The sequence below is a fragment of the Rhamphochromis sp. 'chilingali' genome (assembly GCF_963969265.1).
Source record: "Rhamphochromis sp. 'chilingali' genome assembly, chromosome: 3".
NCBI classification, from domain to species: domain Eukaryota; kingdom Metazoa; phylum Chordata; class Actinopteri; order Cichliformes; family Cichlidae; genus Rhamphochromis; species Rhamphochromis sp. 'chilingali'.
The window spans coordinates 22,531,154-22,553,680 of record NC_137931.1 but is presented as its reverse complement, the minus strand read 5'-3'; the positions used below and the strand labels follow the sequence as shown (position 1 = coordinate 22,553,680).

The window sequence follows — 22,527 nt, the reverse complement described above, 5'->3', positions numbered from 1 at the left end:
GGTGCAGTCCAGCAGAGTGGCGCAGCGGACGCGTGCTGGGCCCATAACCCAGAGGTCGATGGATCGAAACCATCCTCTGCTATGTGTTTTGGATGGCCCGATTCTCTGAACTGTGTCCAAAAACAGACGACACTCAGGTCCTGTTCCCCCCAAAAATGCAGACAAGTAACCCTGTAGTACAGGCACCGAGTGAGTCAGTCATGTACGATAACTGGCCCCGATCACCAAAGGCGACTCCTTATGTGTACATAGAGCCTAGCAAATGGACTCCAACTCCAGTCCTGGAGAACTACTTTTTTTTATTTAGCTTTTAGATGCATCCTTGATCTGACACACCTGAATCAAATGAATGGCTTGTTGTCAGGCCTTTGCCAAACTTGATGCCATGCTGAAGAGCTAATTCAGGCATTTGATCCAGCTGTGTTTGAGCACGTCACACATGCTCCTGCTACTCCCCCTCTTTTAGTGGAACTAGATTCAGTGATTCAAATCGTTGGTACTCTCTGGTCTTCATGTGGTTTCACAAGTCTCAATAGACAACATAAACGCCCCCAAATAAAGTGGAGCAATAAGCACAGCGTGTTGGCTGGCCAGAGTTCTGGACACTGAGTTGCCCAGAGTGTATACAGAGTGTAATTTATTTTCTCAGCGTTTCTCAAATGTTCTTAAATAAGCTTCATCTTTGAACTAAAAACCAGCTTGAAACCATGGCTCTCACTCGAACCCCGAAACAACCTCCAAAGAAAGGAAGTCAAGTGCTCATCTGCCCCGGTGGCCTAATGGATAAGGCACTGGCCTCCTAAGCCAGGGATTGTGGGTTCGAGTCCCATCTGGGGTGCTGTCCAGCAGAGTGGCGCAGCGGAAGCGTGCTGGGCCCATAACCCAGAGGTCGATGGATCGAAACCATCCTCTGCTATGTGTTTTGGATGGCCCGATTCTCTGAACTGTGTCCAAAAACAGACGACACTCAGGTCCTGTTCCCCCCAAAAATGCAGACAAGTAACCGTCTAGTACAGGCACCGAGTGAGTCAGTCATGTACGATAACTGGCCCCGATCACCAAAGGCGACTCCTTATGTGTACATAGAGCCTAGCAAATGGACTCCAACTCCAGTCCTGGAGAACTACTTTTTTTTATTTAGCTTTTAGATGCATCCTTGATCTGACACACCTGAATCAAATGAATGGCTTGTTGTCAGGCCTTTGCCAAACTTGATGCCATGCTGAAGAGCTAATTCAGGCATTTGATCCAGCTGTGTTTGAGCACGTCACACATGCTCCTGCTACTCCCCCTCTTTTAGTGGAACTAGATTCAGTGATTCAAATCGTTGGTACTCTCTGGTCTTCATGTGGTTTCACAAGTCTCAATAGACAACATAAACGCCCCCAAATAAAGTGGAGCAATAAGCACAGCGTGTTGGCTGGCCAGAGTTCTGGACACTGAGTTGCCCAGAGTGTATACAGAATGTAATTTATTTTCTCAGCGTTTCTCAAATGTTCTTAAATAAGCTTCATCTTTGAACTAAAAACCAGCTTGAAACCATGGCTCTCACTCGAACCCCGAAACAACCTCCAAAGAAAGGAAGTCAAGCGCTCATCTGCCCTGGTGGCCTAATGGATAAGGCACTGGCCTTCTAAGCCAGGGATTGTGGGTTCGAGTCCCATCTGGGGTGCTGTCCAGCAGAGTGGCGCAGCGGAAGCGTGCTGGGCCCATAACCCAGAGGTCGATGGATCGAAACCATCCTCTGCTATGTGTTTTGGATGGCCCGATTCTCTGAACTGTGTCCAAAAACAGACGACACTCAGGTCCTGTTCCCCCCCAAAAATGCAGACAAGTAACCCTGTAGTACAGGCACCGAGTGAGTCAGTCATGTACGATAACTGCCCCCGATCACCAAAGGCGACTCCTTATGTGTACATAGAGCCTAGCAAATGGACTCCAACTCCAGTCCTGGAGAACTACTTTTTTTTATTTAGCTTTTAGATGCATCCTTGTTCTGACACACCTGAATCAATTGAATGGCTTGTTGTCAGGCCTTTGCCAAACTTGATGCCATGCTGAAGAGCTAATTCAAGCATTTGATCCAGCTGTGTTTGAGCACGTCACACATGCTCCTGCTACTCCCCCTCTTTTAGTGGAACTAGATTCAGTGATTCAAATCGTTGGTACTCTCTGGTCTTCATGTGGTTTCACAAGTCTCAACAGACAACATAAACGCCCCCAAATAAAGTGGAGCAATAAGCACAGCGTGTTGGCTGGCCAGAGTTCTGGACACTGAGTTGCCCAGAGTGTATACAGAGTGTAATTTATTTTCTCAGCGTTTCTCAAATGTTCTTAAATAAGCTTCATCTTTGAACTAAAAACCAGCTTGAAACCATGGCTCTCACACGAACCCCCGAAACAACCTCCAAAGAAAGGAAGTCAAGCGCTCGTCTGCCCCGGTGGCCTAATGGATAAGGCACTGGCCTCCTAAGCCAGGGATTGTGGGTTCGAGTCCCATCTGGGGTGCTGTCCAGCAGAGTGGCGCAGCGGAAGCGTGCTGGGCCCATAACCCAGAGGTCGATGGATCGAAACCATCCTCTGCTATGTGTTTTGGATGGCCCGATGTTCTGAACTGTGTCCAAAAACAGACGACACTCAGGTCCTGTTCCCCCCAAAAATGCAGACAAGTAACCCTGTAGTACAGGCACCGAGTGAGTCAGTCATGTACCATAACTGCCCCCGATCACCAAAGGCGACTCCTTATGTGTACATAGAGCCTAGCACAGGGATTCCAACTCCAGTCCTGGAGAACTACTTTTTTTTATTTAGCTTTTAGATGCATCCTTGTTCTGACACACCTGAATCAAATGAATGGCTTGTTGTCAGGCCTTTGCCAAACTTGATGCCATGCTGAAGAGCTAATTCAGGCATTTGATCCAGCTGTGTTTGAGCACGTCACACATGCTCCTGCTACTCCCCCTCTTTTAGTGGAACTAGATTCAGTGATTCAAATCGTTGGTACTCTCTGGTCTTCATGTGGTTTCACAAGTCTCAACAGACAACATAAACGCCCCCAAATAAAGTGGAGCAATAAGCACAGCGTGTTGGCTGGCCAGAGTTCTGGACACTGAGCTGCCCAGAGTGTAATTTATTTTCTCAGCGTTTCTCAAATGTTCTTAAATAAGCTTCATCTTTGAACTAAAAACCAGCTTGAAACCATGGCTCTCACTCGAACCCCCGAAACAACCTCCAAAGAAAGGAAGTCAAGCGCTCATCTGCCCCGGTGGCCTAATGGATAAGGCACTGGCCTTCTAAGCCAGGGATTGTGGGTTCGAGTCCCATCTGGGGTGCAGTCCAGCAGAGTGGCGCAGCGGACGCGTGCTGGGCCCATAACCCAGAGGTCGATGGATCGAAACCATCCTCTGCTATGTGTTTTGGATGGCCCGATTCTCTGAACTGTGTCCAAAAACAGACGACACTCAGGTCCTGTTCCCCCCAAAAATGCAGACAAGTAACCCTGTAGTACAGGCACCGAGTGAGTCAGTCATGTACGATAACTGGCCCCGATCACCAAAGGCGACTCCTTATGTGTACATAGAGCCTAGCAAATGGACTCCAACTCCAGTCCTGGAGAACTACTTTTTTTTATTTAGCTTTTAGATGCATCCTTGATCTGACACACCTGAATCAAATGAATGGCTTGTTGTCAGGCCTTTGCCAAACTTGATGCCATGCTGAAGAGCTAATTCAGGCATTTGATCCAGCTGTGTTTGAGCACGTCACACATGCTCCTGCTACTCCCCCTCTTTTAGTGGAACTAGATTCAGTGATTCAAATCGTTGGTACTCTCTGGTCTTCATGTGGTTTCACAAGTCTCAATAGACAACATAAACGCCCCCAAATAAAGTGGAGCAATAAGCACAGCGTGTTGGCTGGCCAGAGTTCTGGACACTGAGTTGCCCAGAGTGTAATTTATTTTCTCAGCGTTTCTCAAATGTTCTTAAATACAGCTTCATCTTTGAACTAAAAACCAGCTTGAAACCATGGCTCTCACTCGAACCCCGAAACAACCTCCAAAGAAAGGAAGTCAAGCGCTCATCTGCCCCGGTGGCCTAATGGATAAGGCACTGGCCTTCTAAGCCAGGGATTGTGGGTTCGAGTCCCATCTGGGGTGCAGTCCAGCAGAGTGGCGCAGCGGAAGCGTGCTGGGCCCATAACCCAGAGGTCGATGGATCGAAACCATCCTCTGCTATGTGTTTTGGATGGCCCGATTCTCTGAACTGTGTCCAAAAACAGACGACACTCAGGTCCTGTTCCCCCCCAAAAATGCAGACAAGTAACCCTGTAGTACAGGCACCGAGTGAGTCAGTCATGTACCATAACTGCCCCCGATCACCAAAGGCGACTCCTTATGTGTACATAGAGCCTAGCACAGGGATTCCAAGTCCAGTCCTGGAGAACTACTTTTTTTTATTTAGCTTTTAGATGCATCCTTGTTCTGACACACCTGAATCAATTGAATGGCTTGTTGTCAGGCCTTTGCCAAACTTGATGCCATGCTGAAGAGCTAATTCAGGCATTTGATCCAGCTGTGTTTGAGCACGTCACACATGCTCCTGCTACTCCCCCTCTTTTAGTGGAACTAGATTCAGTGATTCAAATCGTTGGTACTCTCTGGTCTTCATGTGGTTTCACAAGTCTCAATAGACAACATAAACGCCCCCAAATAAAGTGGAGCAATAAGCACAGCGTGTTGGCTGGCCAGAGTTCTGGACACTGAGTTGCCCAGAGTGTATACAGAATGTAATTTATTTTCTCAGCGTTTCTCAAATGTTCTTAAATAAGCTTCATCTTTGAACTAAAAACCAGCTTGAAACCATGGCTCTCACTCGAACCCCGAAACAACCTCCAAAGAAAGGAAGTCAAGCGCTCATCTGCCCTGGTGGCCTAATGGATAAGGCACTGGCCTTCTAAGCCAGGGATTGTGGGTTCGAGTCCCATCTGGGGTGCAGTCCAGCAGAGTGGCGCAGCGGAAGCGTGCTGGGCCCATAACCCAGAGGTCGATGGATCGAAACCATCCTCTGCTATGTGTTTTGGATGGCCCGATTCTCTGAACTGTGTCCAAAAACAGACGACACTCAGGTCCTGTTCCCCCCCAAAAATGCAGACAAGTAACCCTGTAGTACAGGCACCGAGTGAGTCAGTCATGTACGATAACTGCCCCCGATCACCAAAGGCGACTCCTTATGTGTACATAGAGCCTAGCAAATGGACTCCAACTCCAGTCCTGGAGAACTACTTTTTTTTATTTAGCTTTTAGATGCATCCTTGTTCTGACACACCTGAATCAATTGAATGGCTTGTTGTCAGGCCTTTGCCAAACTTGATGCCATGCTGAAGAGCTAATTCAAGCATTTGATCCAGCTGTGTTTGAGCACGTCACACATGCTCCTGCTACTCCCCCTCTTTTAGTGGAACTAGATTCAGTGATTCAAATCGTTGGTACTCTCTGGTCTTCATGTGGTTTCACAAGTCTCAACAGACAACATAAACGCCCCCAAATAAAGTGGAGCAATAAGCACAGCGTGTTGGCTGGCCAGAGTTCTGGACACTGAGTTGCCCAGAGTGTATACAGAGTGTAATTTATTTTCTCAGCGTTTCTCAAATGTTCTTAAATAAGCTTCATCTTTGAACTAAAAACCAGCTTGAAACCATGGCTCTCACACGAACCCCCGAAACAACCTCCAAAGAAAGGAAGTCAAGCGCTCGTCTGCCCCGGTGGCCTAATGGATAAGGCACTGGCCTCCTAAGCCAGGGATTGTGGGTTCGAGTCCCATCTGGGGTGCTGTCCAGCAGAGTGGCGCAGCGGAAGCGTGCTGGGCCCATAACCCAGAGGTCGATGGATCGAAACCATCCTCTGCTATGTGTTTTGGATGGCCCGATGTTCTGAACTGTGTCCAAAAACAGACGACACTCAGGTCCTGTTCCCCCCAAAAATGCAGACAAGTAACCCTGTAGTACAGGCACCGAGTGAGTCAGTCATGTACCATAACTGCCCCCGATCACCAAAGGCGACTCCTTATGTGTACATAGAGCCTAGCACAGGGATTCCAACTCCAGTCCTGGAGAACTACTTTTTTTTATTTAGCTTTTAGATGCATCCTTGTTCTGACACACCTGAATCAAATGAATGGCTTGTTGTCAGGCCTTTGCCAAACTTGATGCCATGCTGAAGAGCTAATTCAGGCATTTGATCCAGCTGTGTTTGAGCACGTCACACATGCTCCTGCTACTCCCCCTCTTTTAGTGGAACTAGATTCAGTGATTCAAATCGTTGGTACTCTCTGGTCTTCATGTGGTTTCACAAGTCTCAACAGACAACATAAACGCCCCCAAATAAAGTGGAGCAATAAGCACAGCGTGTTGGCTGGCCAGAGTTCTGGACACTGAGCTGCCCAGAGTGTAATTTATTTTCTCAGCGTTTCTCAAATGTTCTTAAATAAGCTTCATCTTTGAACTAAAAACCAGCTTGAAACCATGGCTCTCACTCGAACCCCCGAAACAACCTCCAAAGAAAGGAAGTCAAGCGCTCATCTGCCCCGGTGGCCTAATGGATAAGGCACTGGCCTTCTAAGCCAGGGATTGTGGGTTCGAGTCCCATCTGGGGTGCAGTCCAGCAGAGTGGCGCAGCGGACGCGTGCTGGGCCCATAACCCAGAGGTCGATGGATCGAAACCATCCTCTGCTATGTGTTTTGGATGGCCCGATTCTCTGAACTGTGTCCAAAAACAGACGACACTCAGGTCCTGTTCCCCCCAAAAATGCAGACAAGTAACCCTGTAGTACAGGCACCGAGTGAGTCAGTCATGTACGATAACTGGCCCCGATCACCAAAGGCGACTCCTTATGTGTACATAGAGCCTAGCAAATGGACTCCAACTCCAGTCCTGGAGAACTACTTTTTTTTATTTAGCTTTTAGATGCATCCTTGATCTGACACACCTGAATCAAATGAATGGCTTGTTGTCAGGCCTTTGCCAAACTTGATGCCATGCTGAAGAGCTAATTCAGGCATTTGATCCAGCTGTGTTTGAGCACGTCACACATGCTCCTGCTACTCCCCCTCTTTTAGTGGAACTAGATTCAGTGATTCAAATCGTTGGTACTCTCTGGTCTTCATGTGGTTTCACAAGTCTCAATAGACAACATAAACGCCCCCAAATAAAGTGGAGCAATAAGCACAGCGTGTTGGCTGGCCAGAGTTCTGGACACTGAGTTGCCCAGAGTGTAATTTATTTTCTCAGCGTTTCTCAAATGTTCTTAAATACAGCTTCATCTTTGAACTAAAAACCAGCTTGAAACCATGGCTCTCACTCGAACCCCGAAACAACCTCCAAAGAAAGGAAGTCAAGCGCTCATCTGCCCCGGTGGCCTAATGGATAAGGCACTGGCCTTCTAAGCCAGGGATTGTGGGTTCGAGTCCCATCTGGGGTGCAGTCCAGCAGAGTGGCGCAGCGGAAGCGTGCTGGGCCCATAACCCAGAGGTCGATGGATCGAAACCATCCTCTGCTATGTGTTTTGGATGGCCCGATTCTCTGAACTGTGTCCAAAAACAGACGACACTCAGGTCCTGTTCCCCCCCAAAAATGCAGACAAGTAACCCTGTAGTACAGGCACCGAGTGAGTCAGTCATGTACCATAACTGCCCCCGATCACCAAAGGCGACTCCTTATGTGTACATAGAGCCTAGCACAGGGATTCCAAGTCCAGTCCTGGAGAACTACTTTTTTTTATTTAGCTTTTAGATGCATCCTTGTTCTGACACACCTGAATCAATTGAATGGCTTGTTGTCAGGCCTTTGCCAAACTTGATGCCATGCTGAAGAGCTAATTCAGGCATTTGATCCAGCTGTGTTTGAGCACGTCACACATGCTCCTGCTACTCCCCCTCTTTTAGTGGAACTAGATTCAGTGATTCAAATCGTTGGTACTCTCTGGTCTTCATGTGGTTTCACAAGTCTCAACAGACAACATAAACGCCCCCAAATAAAGTGGAGCAATAAGCACAGCGTGTTGGCTGGCCAGAGTTCTGGACACTGAGTTGCCCAGAGTGTATACAGAGTGTAATTTATTTTCTCAGCGTTTCTCAAATGTTCTTAAATAAGCTTCATCTTTGAACTAAAAACCAGCTTGAAACCATGGCTCTCACTCGAACCCCCGAAACAACCTCCAAAGAAAGGAAGTCAAGCGCTCATCTGCCCCGGTGGCCTAATGGATAAGGCACTGGCCTCCTAAGCCAGGGATTGTGGGTTCAAGTCCCATCTGGGGTGCTGTGCAGCAGAGTGGCGCAGCGGAAGCGTGCTGGGCCCATAACCCAGAGGTCGATGGATCGAAACCATCCTCTGCTATGTGTTTTGGATGGCCCGATGTTCTGAACTGTGTCCAAAAACAGACGACACTCAGGTCCTATTTCCCCCCCAAAAATGCAGACAAGTAACCCTGTAGTACAGGCACCGAGTGAGTCAGTCATGTACCATAACTGCGCCCGATCACCAAAGGCGACTCCTTATGTGTACATAGAGCCTAGCAAATGGACTCCAACTCCAGTCCTGGAGAACTACTTTTTTTTATTTAGCTTTTAGATGCATCCTTGATCTGACACACCTGAATCAATTGAATGGCTTGTTGTCAGGCCTTTGCCAAACTTGATGCCATGCTGAAGAGCTAATTCAAGCATTTGATCCAGCTGTGTTTGAGGACGTCACACATGCTCCTGCTACTCCCCCTCTTTTAGTGGAACTAGATTCAGTGATTCAAATCGTTGGTACTCTCTGGTCTTCATGTGGTTTCACAAGTCTCAATAGACAACATAAACGCCCCCAAATAAAGTGGAGCAATAAGCACAGCGTGTTGGCTGGCCAGAGTTCTGGACACTGAGTTGCCCAGAGTGTATACAGAGTGTAATTTATTTTCTCAGCGTTTCTCAAATGTTCTTAAATAAGCTTCATCTTTGAACTAAAAACCAGCTTGAAACCATGGCTCTCACTCGAACCCCCGAAACAACCTCCAAAGAAAGGAAGTCAAGCGCTCATCTGCCCCGGTGGCCTAATGGATAAGGCACTGGCCTCCTAAGCCAGGGATTGTGGGTTCAAGTCCCATCTGGGGTGCTGTGCAGCAGAGTGGCGCAGCGGAAGCGTGCTGGGCCCATAACCCAGAGGTCGATGGATCGAAACCATCCTCTGCTATGTGTTTTGGATGGCCCGATGTTCTGAACTGTGTCCAAAAACAGACGACACTCAGGTCCTATTCCCCCCCCAAAAATGCAGACAAGTAACCCTGTAGTACAGGCACCGAGTGAGTCAGTCATGTACCATAACTGCGCCCGATCACCAAAGGCGACTCCTTATGTGTACATAGAGCCTAGCAAATGGACTCCAACTCCAGTCCTGGAGAACTACTTTTTTTTATTTAGCTTTTAGATGCATCCTTGATCTGACACACCTGAATCAAATGAATGGCTTGTTGTCAGGCCTTTGCCAAACTTGATGCCATGCTGAAGAGCTAATTCAGGCATTTGATCCAGCTGTGTTTGAGCACGTCACACATGCTCCTGCTACTCCCCCTCTTTTAGTGGAACTAGATTCAGTGATTCAAATCGTTGGTACTCTCTGGTCTTCATGTGGTTTCACAAGTCTCAATAGACAACATAAACGCCCCCAAATAAAGTGGAGCAATAAGCACAGCGTGTTGGCTGGCCAGAGTTCTGGACACTGAGTTGCCCAGAGTGTATACAGAGTGTAATTTATTTTCTCAGCGTTTCTCAAATGTTCTTAAATAAGCTTCATCTTTGAACTAAAAACCAGCTTGAAACCATGGCTCTCACTCGAACCCCGAAACAACCTCCAAAGAAAGGAAGTCAAGCGCTCATCTGCCCCGGTGGCCTAATGGATAAGGCACTGGCCTTCTAAGCCAGGGATTGTGGGTTCGAGTCCCATCTGGGGTGCAGTCCAGCAGAGTGGCGCAGCGGAAGCGTGCTGGGCCCATAACCCAGAGGTCGATGGATCGAAACCATCCTCTGCTATGTGTTTTGGATGGCCCGATTCTCTGAACTGTGTCCAAAAACAGACGACACTCAGGTCCTGTTCCCCCCCAAAAATGCAGACAAGTAACCCTGTAGTACAGGCACCGAGTGAGTCAGTCATGTACGATAACTGCCCCCGATCACCAAAGGCGACTCCTTATGTGTACATAGAGCCTAGCAAATGGACTCCAACTCCAGTCCTGGAGAACTACTTTTTTTTATTTAGCTTTTAGATGCATCCTTGTTCTGACACACCTGAATCAATTGAATGGCTTGTTGTCAGGCCTTTGCCAAACTTGATGCCATGCTGAAGAGCTAATTCAAGCATTTGATCCAGCTGTGTTTGAGCACGTCACACATGCTCCTGCTACTCCCCCTCTTTTAGTGGAACTAGATTCAGTGATTCAAATCGTTGGTACTCTCTGGTCTTCATGTGGTTTCACAAGTCTCAACAGACAACATAAACGCCCCCAAATAAAGTGGAGCAATAAGCACAGCGTGTTGGCTGGCCAGAGTTCTGGACACTGAGTTGCCCAGAGTGTATACAGAGTGTAATTTATTTTCTCAGCGTTTCTCAAATGTTCTTAAATAAGCTTCATCTTTGAACTAAAAACCAGCTTGAAACCATGGCTCTCACACGAACCCCCGAAACAACCTCCAAAGAAAGGAAGTCAAGCGCTCGTCTGCCCCGGTGGCCTAATGGATAAGGCACTGGCCTCCTAAGCCAGGGATTGTGGGTTCGAGTCCCATCTGGGGTGCTGTCCAGCAGAGTGGCGCAGCGGAAGCGTGCTGGGCCCATAACCCAGAGGTCGATGGATCGAAACCATCCTCTGCTATGTGTTTTGGATGGCCCGATTCTCTGACTGTGTCCAAAAACAGACGACACTCAGGTCCTGTTCCCCCCCAAAAATGCAGACAAGTAACCCTGTAGTACAGGCACCGAGTGAGTCAGTCATGTACGATAACTGCCCCCGATCACCAAAGGCGACTCCTTATGTGTACATAGAGCCTAGCAAATGGACTCCAACTCCAGTCCTGGAGAACTACTTTTTTTTATTTAGCTTTTAGATGCATCCTTGTTCTGACACACCTGAATCAATTGAATGGCTTGTTGTCAGGCCTTTGCCAAACTTGATGCCATGCTGAAGAGCTAATTCAAGCATTTGATCCAGCTGTGTTTGAGCACGTCACACATGCTCCTGCTACTCCCCCTCTTTTAGTGGAACTAGATTCAGTGATTCAAATCGTTGGTACTCTCTGGTCTTCATGTGGTTTCACAAGTCTCAACAGACAACATAAACGCCCCCAAATAAAGTGGAGCAATAAGCACAGCGTGTTGGCTGGCCAGAGTTCTGGACACTGAGTTGCCCAGAGTGTATACAGAGTGTAATTTATTTTCTCAGCGTTTCTCAAATGTTCTTAAATAAGCTTCATCTTTGAACTAAAAACCAGCTTGAAACCATGGCTCTCACACGAACCCCCGAAACAACCTCCAAAGAAAGGAAGTCAAGCGCTCGTCTGCCCCGGTGGCCTAATGGATAAGGCACTGGCCTCCTAAGCCAGGGATTGTGGGTTCGAGTCCCATCTGGGGTGCTGTCCAGCAGAGTGGCGCAGCGGAAGCGTGCTGGGCCCATAACCCAGAGGTCGATGGATCGAAACCATCCTCTGCTATGTGTTTTGGATGGCCCGATGTTCTGAACTGTGTCCAAAAACAGACGACACTCAGGTCCTGTTCCCCCCAAAAATGCAGACAAGTAACCCTGTAGTACAGGCACCGAGTGAGTCAGTCATGTACCATAACTGCCCCCGATCACCAAAGGCGACTCCTTATGTGTACATAGAGCCTAGCACAGGGATTCCAACTCCAGTCCTGGAGAACTACTTTTTTTTATTTAGCTTTTAGATGCATCCTTGTTCTGACACACCTGAATCAAATGAATGGCTTGTTGTCAGGCCTTTGCCAAACTTGATGCCATGCTGAAGAGCTAATTCAGGCATTTGATCCAGCTGTGTTTGAGCACGTCACACATGCTCCTGCTACTCCCCCTCTTTTAGTGGAACTAGATTCAGTGATTCAAATCGTTGGTACTCTCTGGTCTTCATGTGGTTTCACAAGTCTCAACAGACAACATAAACGCCCCCAAATAAAGTGGAGCAATAAGCACAGCGTGTTGGCTGGCCAGAGTTCTGGACACTGAGTTGCCCAGAGTGTAATTTATTTTCTCAGCGTTTCTCAAATGTTCTTAAATAAGCTTCATCTTTGAACTAAAAACCAGCTTGAAACCATGGCTCTCACTCGAACCCCCGAAACAACCTCCAAAGAAAGGAAGTCAAGCGCTCATCTGCCCCGGTGGCCTAATGGATAAGGCACTGGCCTTCTAAGCCAGGGATTGTGGGTTCGAGTCCCATCTGGGGTGCAGTCCAGCAGAGTGGCGCAGCGGAAGCGTGCTGGGCCCATAACCCAGAGGTCGATGGATCGAAACCATCCTCTGCTATGTGTTTTGGATGGCCCGATTCTCTGAACTGTGTCCAAAAACAGACGACACTCAGGTCCTGTTCCCCCCAAAAATGCAGACAAGTAACCCTGTAGTACAGGCACCGAGTGAGTCAGTCATGTACGATAACTGGCCCCGATCACCAAAGGCGACTCCTTATGTGTACATAGAGCCTAGCAAATGGACTCCAACTCCAGTCCTGGAGAACTACTTTTTTTTATTTAGCTTTTAGATGCATCCTTGATCTGACACACCTGAATCAAATGAATGGCTTGTTGTCAGGCCTTTGCCAAACTTGATGCCATGCTGAAGAGCTAATTCAGGCATTTGATCCAGCTGTGTTTGAGCACGTCACACATGCTCCTGCTACTCCCCCTCTTTTAGTGGAACTAGATTCAGTGATTCAAATCGTTGGTACTCTCTGGTCTTCATGTGGTTTCACAAGTCTCAATAGACAACATAAACGCCCCCAAATAAAGTGGAGCAATAAGCACAGCGTGTTGGCTGGCCAGAGTTCTGGACACTGAGTTGCCCAGAGTGTAATTTATTTTCTCAGCGTTTCTCAAATGTTCTTAAATACAGCTTAATCTTTGAACTAAAAACCAGCTTGAAACCATGGCTCTCACTCGAACCCCCGAAACAACCTCCAAAGAAAGGAAGTCAAGCGCTCATCTGCCCCGGTGGCCTAATGGATAAGGCACTGGCCTCCTAAGCCAGGGATTGTGTGTTCCAGTCCCATCTGGGGTGCTGTCCAGCAGAGTGGCGCAGCGGAAGCGTGCTGGGCCCATAACCCAGAGGTCGATGGATCGAAACCATCCTCTGCTATGTGTTTTGGATGGCCCGATGTTCTGAACTGTGTCCAAAAACAGACGACACTCAGGTCCTGTTCCCCCCCAAAAATGCAGACAAGTAACCCTGTAGTACAGGCACCGAGTGAGTCAGTCATGTACCATAACTGCCCCCGATCACCAAAGGCGACTCCTTATGTGTACATAGAGCCTAGCACAGGGATTCCAACTCCAGTCCTGGAGAACTACTTTTTTTTATTTAGCTTTTAGATGCATCCTTGTTCTGACACACCTGAATCAAATGAATGGCTTGTTGTCAGGCCTTTGCCAAACTTGATGCCATGCTGAAGAGCTAATTCAAGCATTTGATCCAGCTGTGTTTGAGCACGTCACACATGCTCCTGCTACTCCCCCTCTTTTAGTGGAACTAGATTCAGTGATTCAAATCGTTGGTACTCTCTGGTCTTCATGTGGTTTCACAAGTCTCAACAGACAACATAAACGCCCCCAAATAAAGTGGAGCAATAAGCACAGCGTGTTGGCTGGCCAGAGTTCTGGACACTGAGTTGCCCAGAGTGTATACAGAGTGTAATTTATTTTCTCAGCGTTTCTCAAATGTTCTTAAATACAGCTTCATCTTTGAACTAAAAACCAGCTTGAAACCATGGCTCTCACTCGAACCCCCGAAACAACCTCCAAAGAAAGGAAGGCAAGCGCTCATCTGCCCCGGTGGCCTAATGGATAAGGCACTGGCCTCCTAAGCCAGGGATTGTGGGTTCGAGTCCCATCTGGGGTGCTGTCCAGCAGAGTGGCGCAGCGGAAGCGTGCTGGGCCCATAACCCAGAGGTCGATGGATCGAAACCATCCTCTGCTATGTGTTTTGGATGGCCCGATGTTCTGAACTGTGTCCAAAAACAGACGACACTCAGGTCCTGTTCCCCCCCAAAAATGCAGACAAGTAACCCTGTAGTACAGGCACCGAGTGAGTCAGTCATGTACGATAACTGCGCCCGATCACCAAAGGCGACTCCTTATGTGTACATAGAGCCTAGCACAGTGACTCCAAGTCCAGTCCTGGAGAACTACTTTTTTTAATTTAGCTTTTAGATGCATCCTTGTTCTGACACACCTGAATCAAATGAATGGCTTGCTATCAGGCCTTTGCCAAACTTGATTCCATGCTGAAGAGCTAATTCAAGCATTTGATCCAGCTGTGTTTGAGCACGTCACACATGCTCCTGCTACTCCCCCTCTTTTAGTGGAACTAAAAGTAATTAAAATAACATAACTGTAGATAAATAAACATACCTTTATCCCGTCAGCTAGATACTTGTCATGCTTAATGGCAACAATGTAGCGTTTTTCATTTCTCAAATGGTAACGGTGTTATATGTTTGATGGACATGAGCTTTATGAATTTCAAACTAAAGTATTAATTAAATTACTAAAAAAAATAAATAAAAAAGAAACCAATGCTCCTCTTGCATTCTTGTTAATAACTGCAATATATTAATCACTTTCTACTAAACTGGCCCTTTTGATTACTGCACTAACAAACATTTCCAGTCCCCGTACCTTAATACTAAACCTAAAACCAATCAATGACATGAGCCTGATGTTAACAGGTAGATTACCTCAGTTGATGGATCTGATTGGTGCAACATCTACCGAGTCAATAGTGCCTGTTAAAAAACCCCCCAAAAAAAACAACTCTGGTATAAGACCATGACACCTGAAAGAACATATTTACATAACATGCAGTTACGGCGTGACGCAGGTGCTCATGATGCAGGTAGGCAGCAGATTGTGCATTTTGGAATGTTAGTTTATTTAAGCTTATTCACTTAAATAAGGGTAAAAAGCTTGCCTTTTTCCAAAGGGTAGAATCACCTATTTATTTATTTTTGATTAAAGATTTTTTAAAAATTGTCATTTGACAAATAACACAGTTTAACAGGTACTTGGAGGTTCTTATTCCTGCTTGAATGTACTTACATCTGATTATTGTTTATTAACTTCTCATTTAAATATCACAGAATCAAGGTTAACATAGGAATAACATTTTCCAATCCTCAGTGTCAACGTTCAAATAGTCTTCCGTATGATGCAGTTAGTATGTAGGTCTATTTACAAAGAGTAGTTATGTAGCACGTGAAAAGGATGACAACATGTCAGTTTAGTCAGTTAAATTCTCTATATTTACCAGGCAGTGAGCTTTGCATTGAGCTTAAGTAGACTGTGATACAAATGCACTTGTATATTTTTTGCAGCATGTATACAGTAATGGACTGGTATGAGAACACTGGAAATGTAAAAGATGGTGTGAAATTTGTAAAATTTCTCCTGTGTGATTTATTTCAGTGCTGCTGCACTTTGATCATGAGTCAACATTGCAGTGTTTGCTTTTGCTTTAACACAAAATAGAAGTTGAACTCAATGCACAGATTCCCACTGATTATTCTCTAAATCAGAGACATCTGTTGTGTTGTAATAGAAATTGTTGTGCATTGTGTTTGTGATGAAATGGATAAAATGATGTTAATGCAAGTGCAACTCTGCTTAATTTTCTTTTTTATAAGGGTTGACTTTTCCCCTCAGTTCAATGAGATGTCTTTAAGCAGAGTCATGCTGGGAGGCTTAGGTGAAGGGCCAATCATGTGGTCTCCTGACATGACAGCCTTATAGTGGATTTAAAGTGTCCAGTAGTGTTTGAGCCATCTATCTAGCATCTCATTTTTCAATCCATAAATGTCTTAGATTGCACTTGAGAGGTACCAAAAACGTGTATTTTAAAGCAGTTTTCTGTGTAAAGAAGCCAATTCACCCAGGATTAAACATTGACTCACATATTTGCTTTTGGAAAGTTGTTGACTCTTTTCTGACATGGCCACAATCTGAATGCACAACGTGACTAACAATAGGACTACAAATTAATTCTGTGGTTGTTGGTTTTCACTACAATGTTAAGATTGTAGTTAAAAAAGTACAAAATACACCAGGTCAGGGTTCAAGGCTTTTAGTCAAACTCATATAAATAAAACTTTGCTTTTAGGGTCTTACCCTGTAAATGATTTCTGTTAGCTTACTGGGGTCAGACAGGGGCTTTTCATAGGATTAAACAGTGGCTGGCTTTAGGAACTGTAAAGCTAAGTAAAAATTCATGTTGTTTCTCAGCTGAGGACTTAAAAGACTAGCAGAAACAGGGTTGTCATACTTACAAGTGTATTTGAGGTCTTGTGAAGTCTTTGTTCTTGAGCCACTAATACAGTCACAACAGCAACATGAATATGCAACATGAAGCACCAAGGAATTCAACATAAATGTGGCATGTCAACAAACCAAATGCAAAATGCAGCTTAATATAATGTGGTTAATACTTATTAAATACTTGATGAGTTCACTTTATCTGAGAAAATCTATATCCCGAGAAAGAACAACAAGACAAGTTCCAACAAGAATCTCATGACAGTTGGAAAACAGTTGGTATTTCCCCACATTCTGCAATGTATAAGCTGTGTACTGAACAATGCCCAGCAATGTGGCTTAATGTGTGGCCCCAGTGATCTAATGGACAAAGTAAGCCAGGGATTGTGGGTTTGTGGTTATTTGCAGTAGCATTAAAATATATATATATATATATATATATATATATATATATATATATATAAAAAACACCCAGCACGCCCCTGCGGGCGGTTTATCCTTCAAGCTCGGGTCCTCTACCAGAGGCCTGGGAGCTTGAGGGTCCTGCGCAGTATCTTAGCTGTTCCCAGGACTGCGCTCTTCTGGACAGAGATCTCCGATGTTGTTCCCGGGATCTGCTGGAGCCACTCGCCTAGCTTGGGAGTCACCGCACCTAGTGCTCCGATTACCACGGGGACCACCGTTACCTTCACCCTCCACATCCTCTCGAGCTCTTCTCTGAGCCCTTGGTATTTCTCCAGCTTCTCGTGTTCCTTCTTCCTGATATTGCTGTCATTCGGAACCGCTACATCGATCACTACGGCCGTCTTCTTCTGTTTGTCTACCACCACTATGTCTGGTTGGTTAGCCACCACCATTTTGTCCGTCTGTATCTGGAAGTCCCACAGGATCTTAGCTCGGTCATTCTCCACCACCCTTGGGGGCATCTCCCATTTTGACCTCGGGACTTCCAGGTTATACTCGGCACAGATGTTCCTGTACACTATGCCGGCCACTTGGTTATGGCGTTCCATGTATGCCTTGCCTGCTAGCATCTTGCACCCTGCTGTTATGTGCTGGATTGTCTCTGGGGCATCTTTACACAGCCTGCACCTGGGGTCTTGCCTGGTGTGATAGACCCCAGCCTCTATGGATCTTGTGCTCATAGCTTGTTCTTGTGCTGCCATGATTAGTGCCTCTGTGCTGTCTTTCAGTCCAGCTTTGTCCAGCCACTGGTAGGATTTCTGGATATCAGCCACCTCCTCTATCTGCCGGTGGTACATACCGTGCAGGGGCCTGTCCTTCCATGATGGTTCCTCGTCTCCCTCCTCTTTCTTGGGTTTCTGCTGCCTGAGGTATTCACTGAGCACTCGGTCAGTTGGGGCCATCTTCCCAATGTATTCTTGGATGTTCGTTGTCTCATCCTGGACTGTGGTGCTGACACTCACCAGTCCCCGGCCCCCTTCCTTCCGCTTAGCGTACAGCCTCAGGGTGCTGGACTTGGGGTGAAACCCTCCATGCATGGTAAGGAGCTTTCTTGTCTTTATGTCAGTGGCTTCTATCTCCTCCTTTGGCCAGCCTATTACCCCAGCAGGGTACCTGATCACGGGCAGGGCGTACGTGTTGATGGCCCGGATCTTGTTCTTACCATTCAGCTGACTCCTCAGGACTTGCCTGACCCTCTGCAGGTACTTGGTGGTTGCAGCTTTTCTAGCGGCCTCTTCATGGTTCCCATTTGCCTGCGGGATCCCCAAGTACTTGTAACTGTCCTCTATGTCTGCAATGTTGCCTTCTGGTAGTTCAATCCCCTCAGTTCTGACTACCTTCCCTCTCTTTGTTACCATCCGACTACACTTCTCCAGTCCGAACAACATTCCAATGTCATTGCTGTATAGCCTGGTAGTGTGGATCAGTGAATCGATGTCTCGTTCACTCTTGGCATACAGCTTGATGTCATCCATGTACAGGAGGTGGCTGACAACTGCTCCGTTCCGTAGTCGGTATCCGTAGCCAGTCTTGTTAATGATCTCACTGAGGGGGTTCAGGCCTATGCAGAACAGCAGTGGGGACAGAGCATCTCCTTGGTAGATCCCGCACTTGATGGTGACTTGTGCTATGGGCTTGGAGTTGGCCTCTAGTGTTGTACGCCACATCCCCATTGAGTTCCTGATGAAGGCTCTTAGGGTCCCATTGATCTTGTACAATTCTAGGCATTCCAGTATCCAGCTGTGGGGCATTGAGTCATAGGCCTTCTTGTAATCAATCCAGGCAGTGCACAGGTTGGTCAGTCTGGTCTTGCAGTCTCGGCTGATTGTTCTGTCTACCAGTAGCTGGTGTTTTGCGCCTCTGGTATTCTTGCCAATTCCTTTCTGTGTCCCGCTCATGTATTGACCCATGTGCCTGTTCATCTTAGCCGATATGATGCCTGACAGGAGCTTCCATGTAGTACTGAGGCAGGTTATTGGTCGGTAGTTGGAGGGGACCGGTCCCTTCTTGGGGTCCTTGGGGATCAGGACCGTCCGACCTTCGGTTAGCCATTCCGGGTGTCTCTCGTTAACTAGCAGCTGGTTCATTTGTGCTGCCAGACGCTCGTGGAGTGCAGTCAGCTTCTTCAGCCAGTAGGCGTGAACCATGTTGGGCCCTGGTGCTGTCCAACTCTTCATACTGGAGACCCTTTCTTGGATATCTGCCACTGTGATGGTTACTGGACCCTGTTCAGGGAGGTCGCTGTGGTCTGCCCTCAGATCCTCTAGCCACTGAGCATTGCCGTTATGGGTTGCATCCTTCTCCCATATGCTCTTCCAGTATTGCTCCGTCTCCAGCCTTGGTGGTGCTGTTCTCTTAACAGCACCATATATATATATATATATATATATAACTGATATGTGCAAAGCACTTTTTTAGGGGATTTTAAATGTGTGGTGACGCTTATATGTAGAGCTTTGTGTCATCTGAATAATTTAGGTCAGAGTTGCTGTGATTTTCCAGTTCTGATGCTCACAGACGTCAAATAGCAGAAGCCTGATAGAATTACCTTATACTACGGTTTCTGGATCTTAGCCTTCTGTCTTACTACATATCTTAATGATAGCATTCTGTAAAGACGGCCTTTATTCTTAAAATATGACCTAAGATATTGTAATTTTAAGATAAATTGTAATAATTATTGTCCCTACATTTCCAAAAATAAAAAAAATGCTGAATTGATATGCTCCTCTGTTGTCCTTCCAGGAGAATGACCATGACATTGAGAAACAAGGCTTTGAAAACCTGGCCTACGAGTATGGGAGCCAGACTGAGCTCTGCCCTCCACCTAAAGCTGCCTCAAGAGCAGCTTTTAAACTTCAGCGGATCACCTCTGAGCATGAGGTCCACATCATCCAAACCAGAATCTGCAGCCTGAATGGAATAATTTCTGTCACATGGTCTGTACCCAACAGTTTGGCCAAGGTGGACTATGATGCTTCAGTTATTCCAACCAAAGAGATCGCCCTGGAACTACAGACCTTGGGATACAGCGTGGAGTCTGTGGTGCAGATCAGGGTGGATGGTATGCACTGCCAGTCCTGTGTGCGGTCCATTCAGGGACAGATCGGGGAGCTGCAGGGGGTTTCACATATTCAGGTGTCTCTTCAGGACAAAGCAGCGCTGATTGTTTTTCAGCCTCTTCTAGTCACACATGAAGAGCTGAGAGACAAAATTGAGGACATGGGCTTTGATACTGCTTTGTTATCTGAGGACCCATCAGTAGAAGATTTAAGTTTCTGGCAGAAAAAGGAGGTGGATGCCTCCACCCAGACTGTAACCATTTTGATTGGAGGGATGACTTGCAGCTCTTGTGTGCAGACAATAGAAGGGAGGATCTCTCAGATGACTGGAGTGCAGTTCATAGCGGTGTCCCTGGAGGCGGAAAAGGGAACAATAACCTTTGATCCCTATTTGACAGAGCCAGAGAAGCTCAGGGCAGCTATTGAGGACATGGGCTTTGACGCCTCACTTAAAGGTAGGTAACAAAAATAAATGTTTGCTTAATGAAGCTTTTAAAACAAATATTATTTTAGGATTATTTCAGTTTTCTTTTTCAGTGTGTCAAATCTTAATAAATAGTGAGGGTGACAACTGACTGAACATCCAGGGAACAGTTAGCATTTGTTTTTGCCATCCTGTTTTTCTTTAACATCTTACTTGAGCTCCGCAGCACTTGGTCCAGATTACAACCTAAAGATCCCAGAACTTCTCCAACATAAAGGGACACAAACACTCAGGAACTAGATACCTTACCCATTAGTTCACATGGTAGCAGGTGTTAGCTTGACTCCAGCTGATCAGGCTTGGACAAGAAGTTGTGCATTTTAATTTATTTTGGGTAGAATTTGGCACAGGTTGGTGCATTTTTTCCCTATCCCTATCTTTCCATTTCTGAGTTTGTACATCATTTCCCCAAATCCTCTCATCTGGTCTCAGTGCCTCTCACCAGAGATGCAAGAACAGTAGCACAGCTGGATCATCTGACCAATTTTTAATTTGTTATGGCCCACTGCTGTATTGGCTGATCTCAGGTGTCAGGGCAAGACAGAAACAAGAGGTAAAAAGTAAAAAAGTAAAGTCTACATTTTATGCAATATAATAATAATAATAATAATAATAATAATAATAATAATAATAATAATAATAATAATAATAATAATAATAATTATTATTATTATTATTATTAAAGGCATACACAGACCAATGGGATGAACATGAAAAACAACTCTCATGCCTCAGTGGCACCTCATCTCTTCATCTGCTATTTCTGTCAGGCAAGGAGTGAGTTGGGAACTCAAGTATCTTTGAACTAGTTTTTACACCCGAGGTATAAAAGCACTCATTGTTTGATGTCCTTGGAGGGGTTTGCTTTCATTTAGGAAATGTCTGCCATTAACCGTAAAATCGTGTACATGCTATCTAAAGGGTTTCTTAGAAGAGGTATGTTGTTTAGAGTAAACCAGAAACTCAACGGTTACTCTGGGAACCAGACAACTGTACTCCTCAGTGAAACTCTGAGAGCCCTTATCCTTACCAGGGCTTTAATTGCAGAAACAGCCTGCCAAGATGAGGGATTAATGCAGGCAGATTATGAACAAATTCTTTAATTTCTCTTTATCTTGCTCAGCTCTCAGTGTCAGGTTTTATTGGCCTCTATTGGCCTCTTATTGGGATAGAAGTTATATGTCATGTGGTTGTATATCATATGCCAGTGAGCTGTAAAAAAGTCTATCCAAATTTCTCAAACTAAGCAAATGCTTGGTTATTTTCTCTTCTGCATTATCTGTTTAGCAGAAGGTGTGGGAGAAGATTGTGGACTTAAAGTAAAAAAAATAAAATAAATCCAGCTTGCTTTAGAAATGCCATTCATGCTCGTTTCCAATTCTGTGCTTTGAAGCTATATGAGAATTAAACAATCAAAAATCATTCCTGTTTACTTTGTGCGCCTTATATTTCCAGTACAACAGGGAATCATGCCACCTGCAGATGTTCTCTGACGACCGAGTTGTTAGTTCCTACCATGTTATCCAATCCATTAATCCATTTGTTTCACTGTGAAGGCATACAATGTTTTAAAGAGTTCAAGCAAACAAGTAACTTATGTTCCTATTGCTTTAAAGTTTGGAGATGACCCATGGAAAATAAGGCTTTTTCCTAATTTGTGTGAACCTGACCGTTGACCTTGAAGCATTACATACTAAAGTTTTATATCTTTACCCTTGTCTTCTATAAGCTGTGAAAGTTTGACATTTTAAGATATATTCATGCATGTGTGATTTTGCAAAACTTTATGGCGTCACTGTGATGCCTCTCCAGGCCTTTTCACAGGATATATTACTTGATATTATTCCTTGAAGTGTTTTTTCCAAGGTCAACTTTGACCTTAAACAATAAATGTCAATGTTAAATACTTAGCCAACCTAGGTACTCATGTCCCACAGGGCCTAGTATATTGCTGTGAAATCTGAAAA

At 45.7% G+C, this 22,527-nt stretch overlaps 1 protein-coding gene across 1 annotated transcript in view; it reads left to right on the top strand.

Moving 5' to 3' along the window:
• The window catches only part of LOC308394381 (copper-transporting ATPase 2-like), a gene marked incomplete at its 5' end in the record, with an annotated part of 55,210 nt that overhangs the window by 18,979 nt on the left and 13,704 nt on the right, over positions 1-22,527 (top strand). Inside the window, 1 exon segment of the mRNA XM_080878687.1 lies at positions 19,760-20,531. Coding sequence (XP_080734813.1) covers positions 19,760-20,531 — 772 coding nt within the window.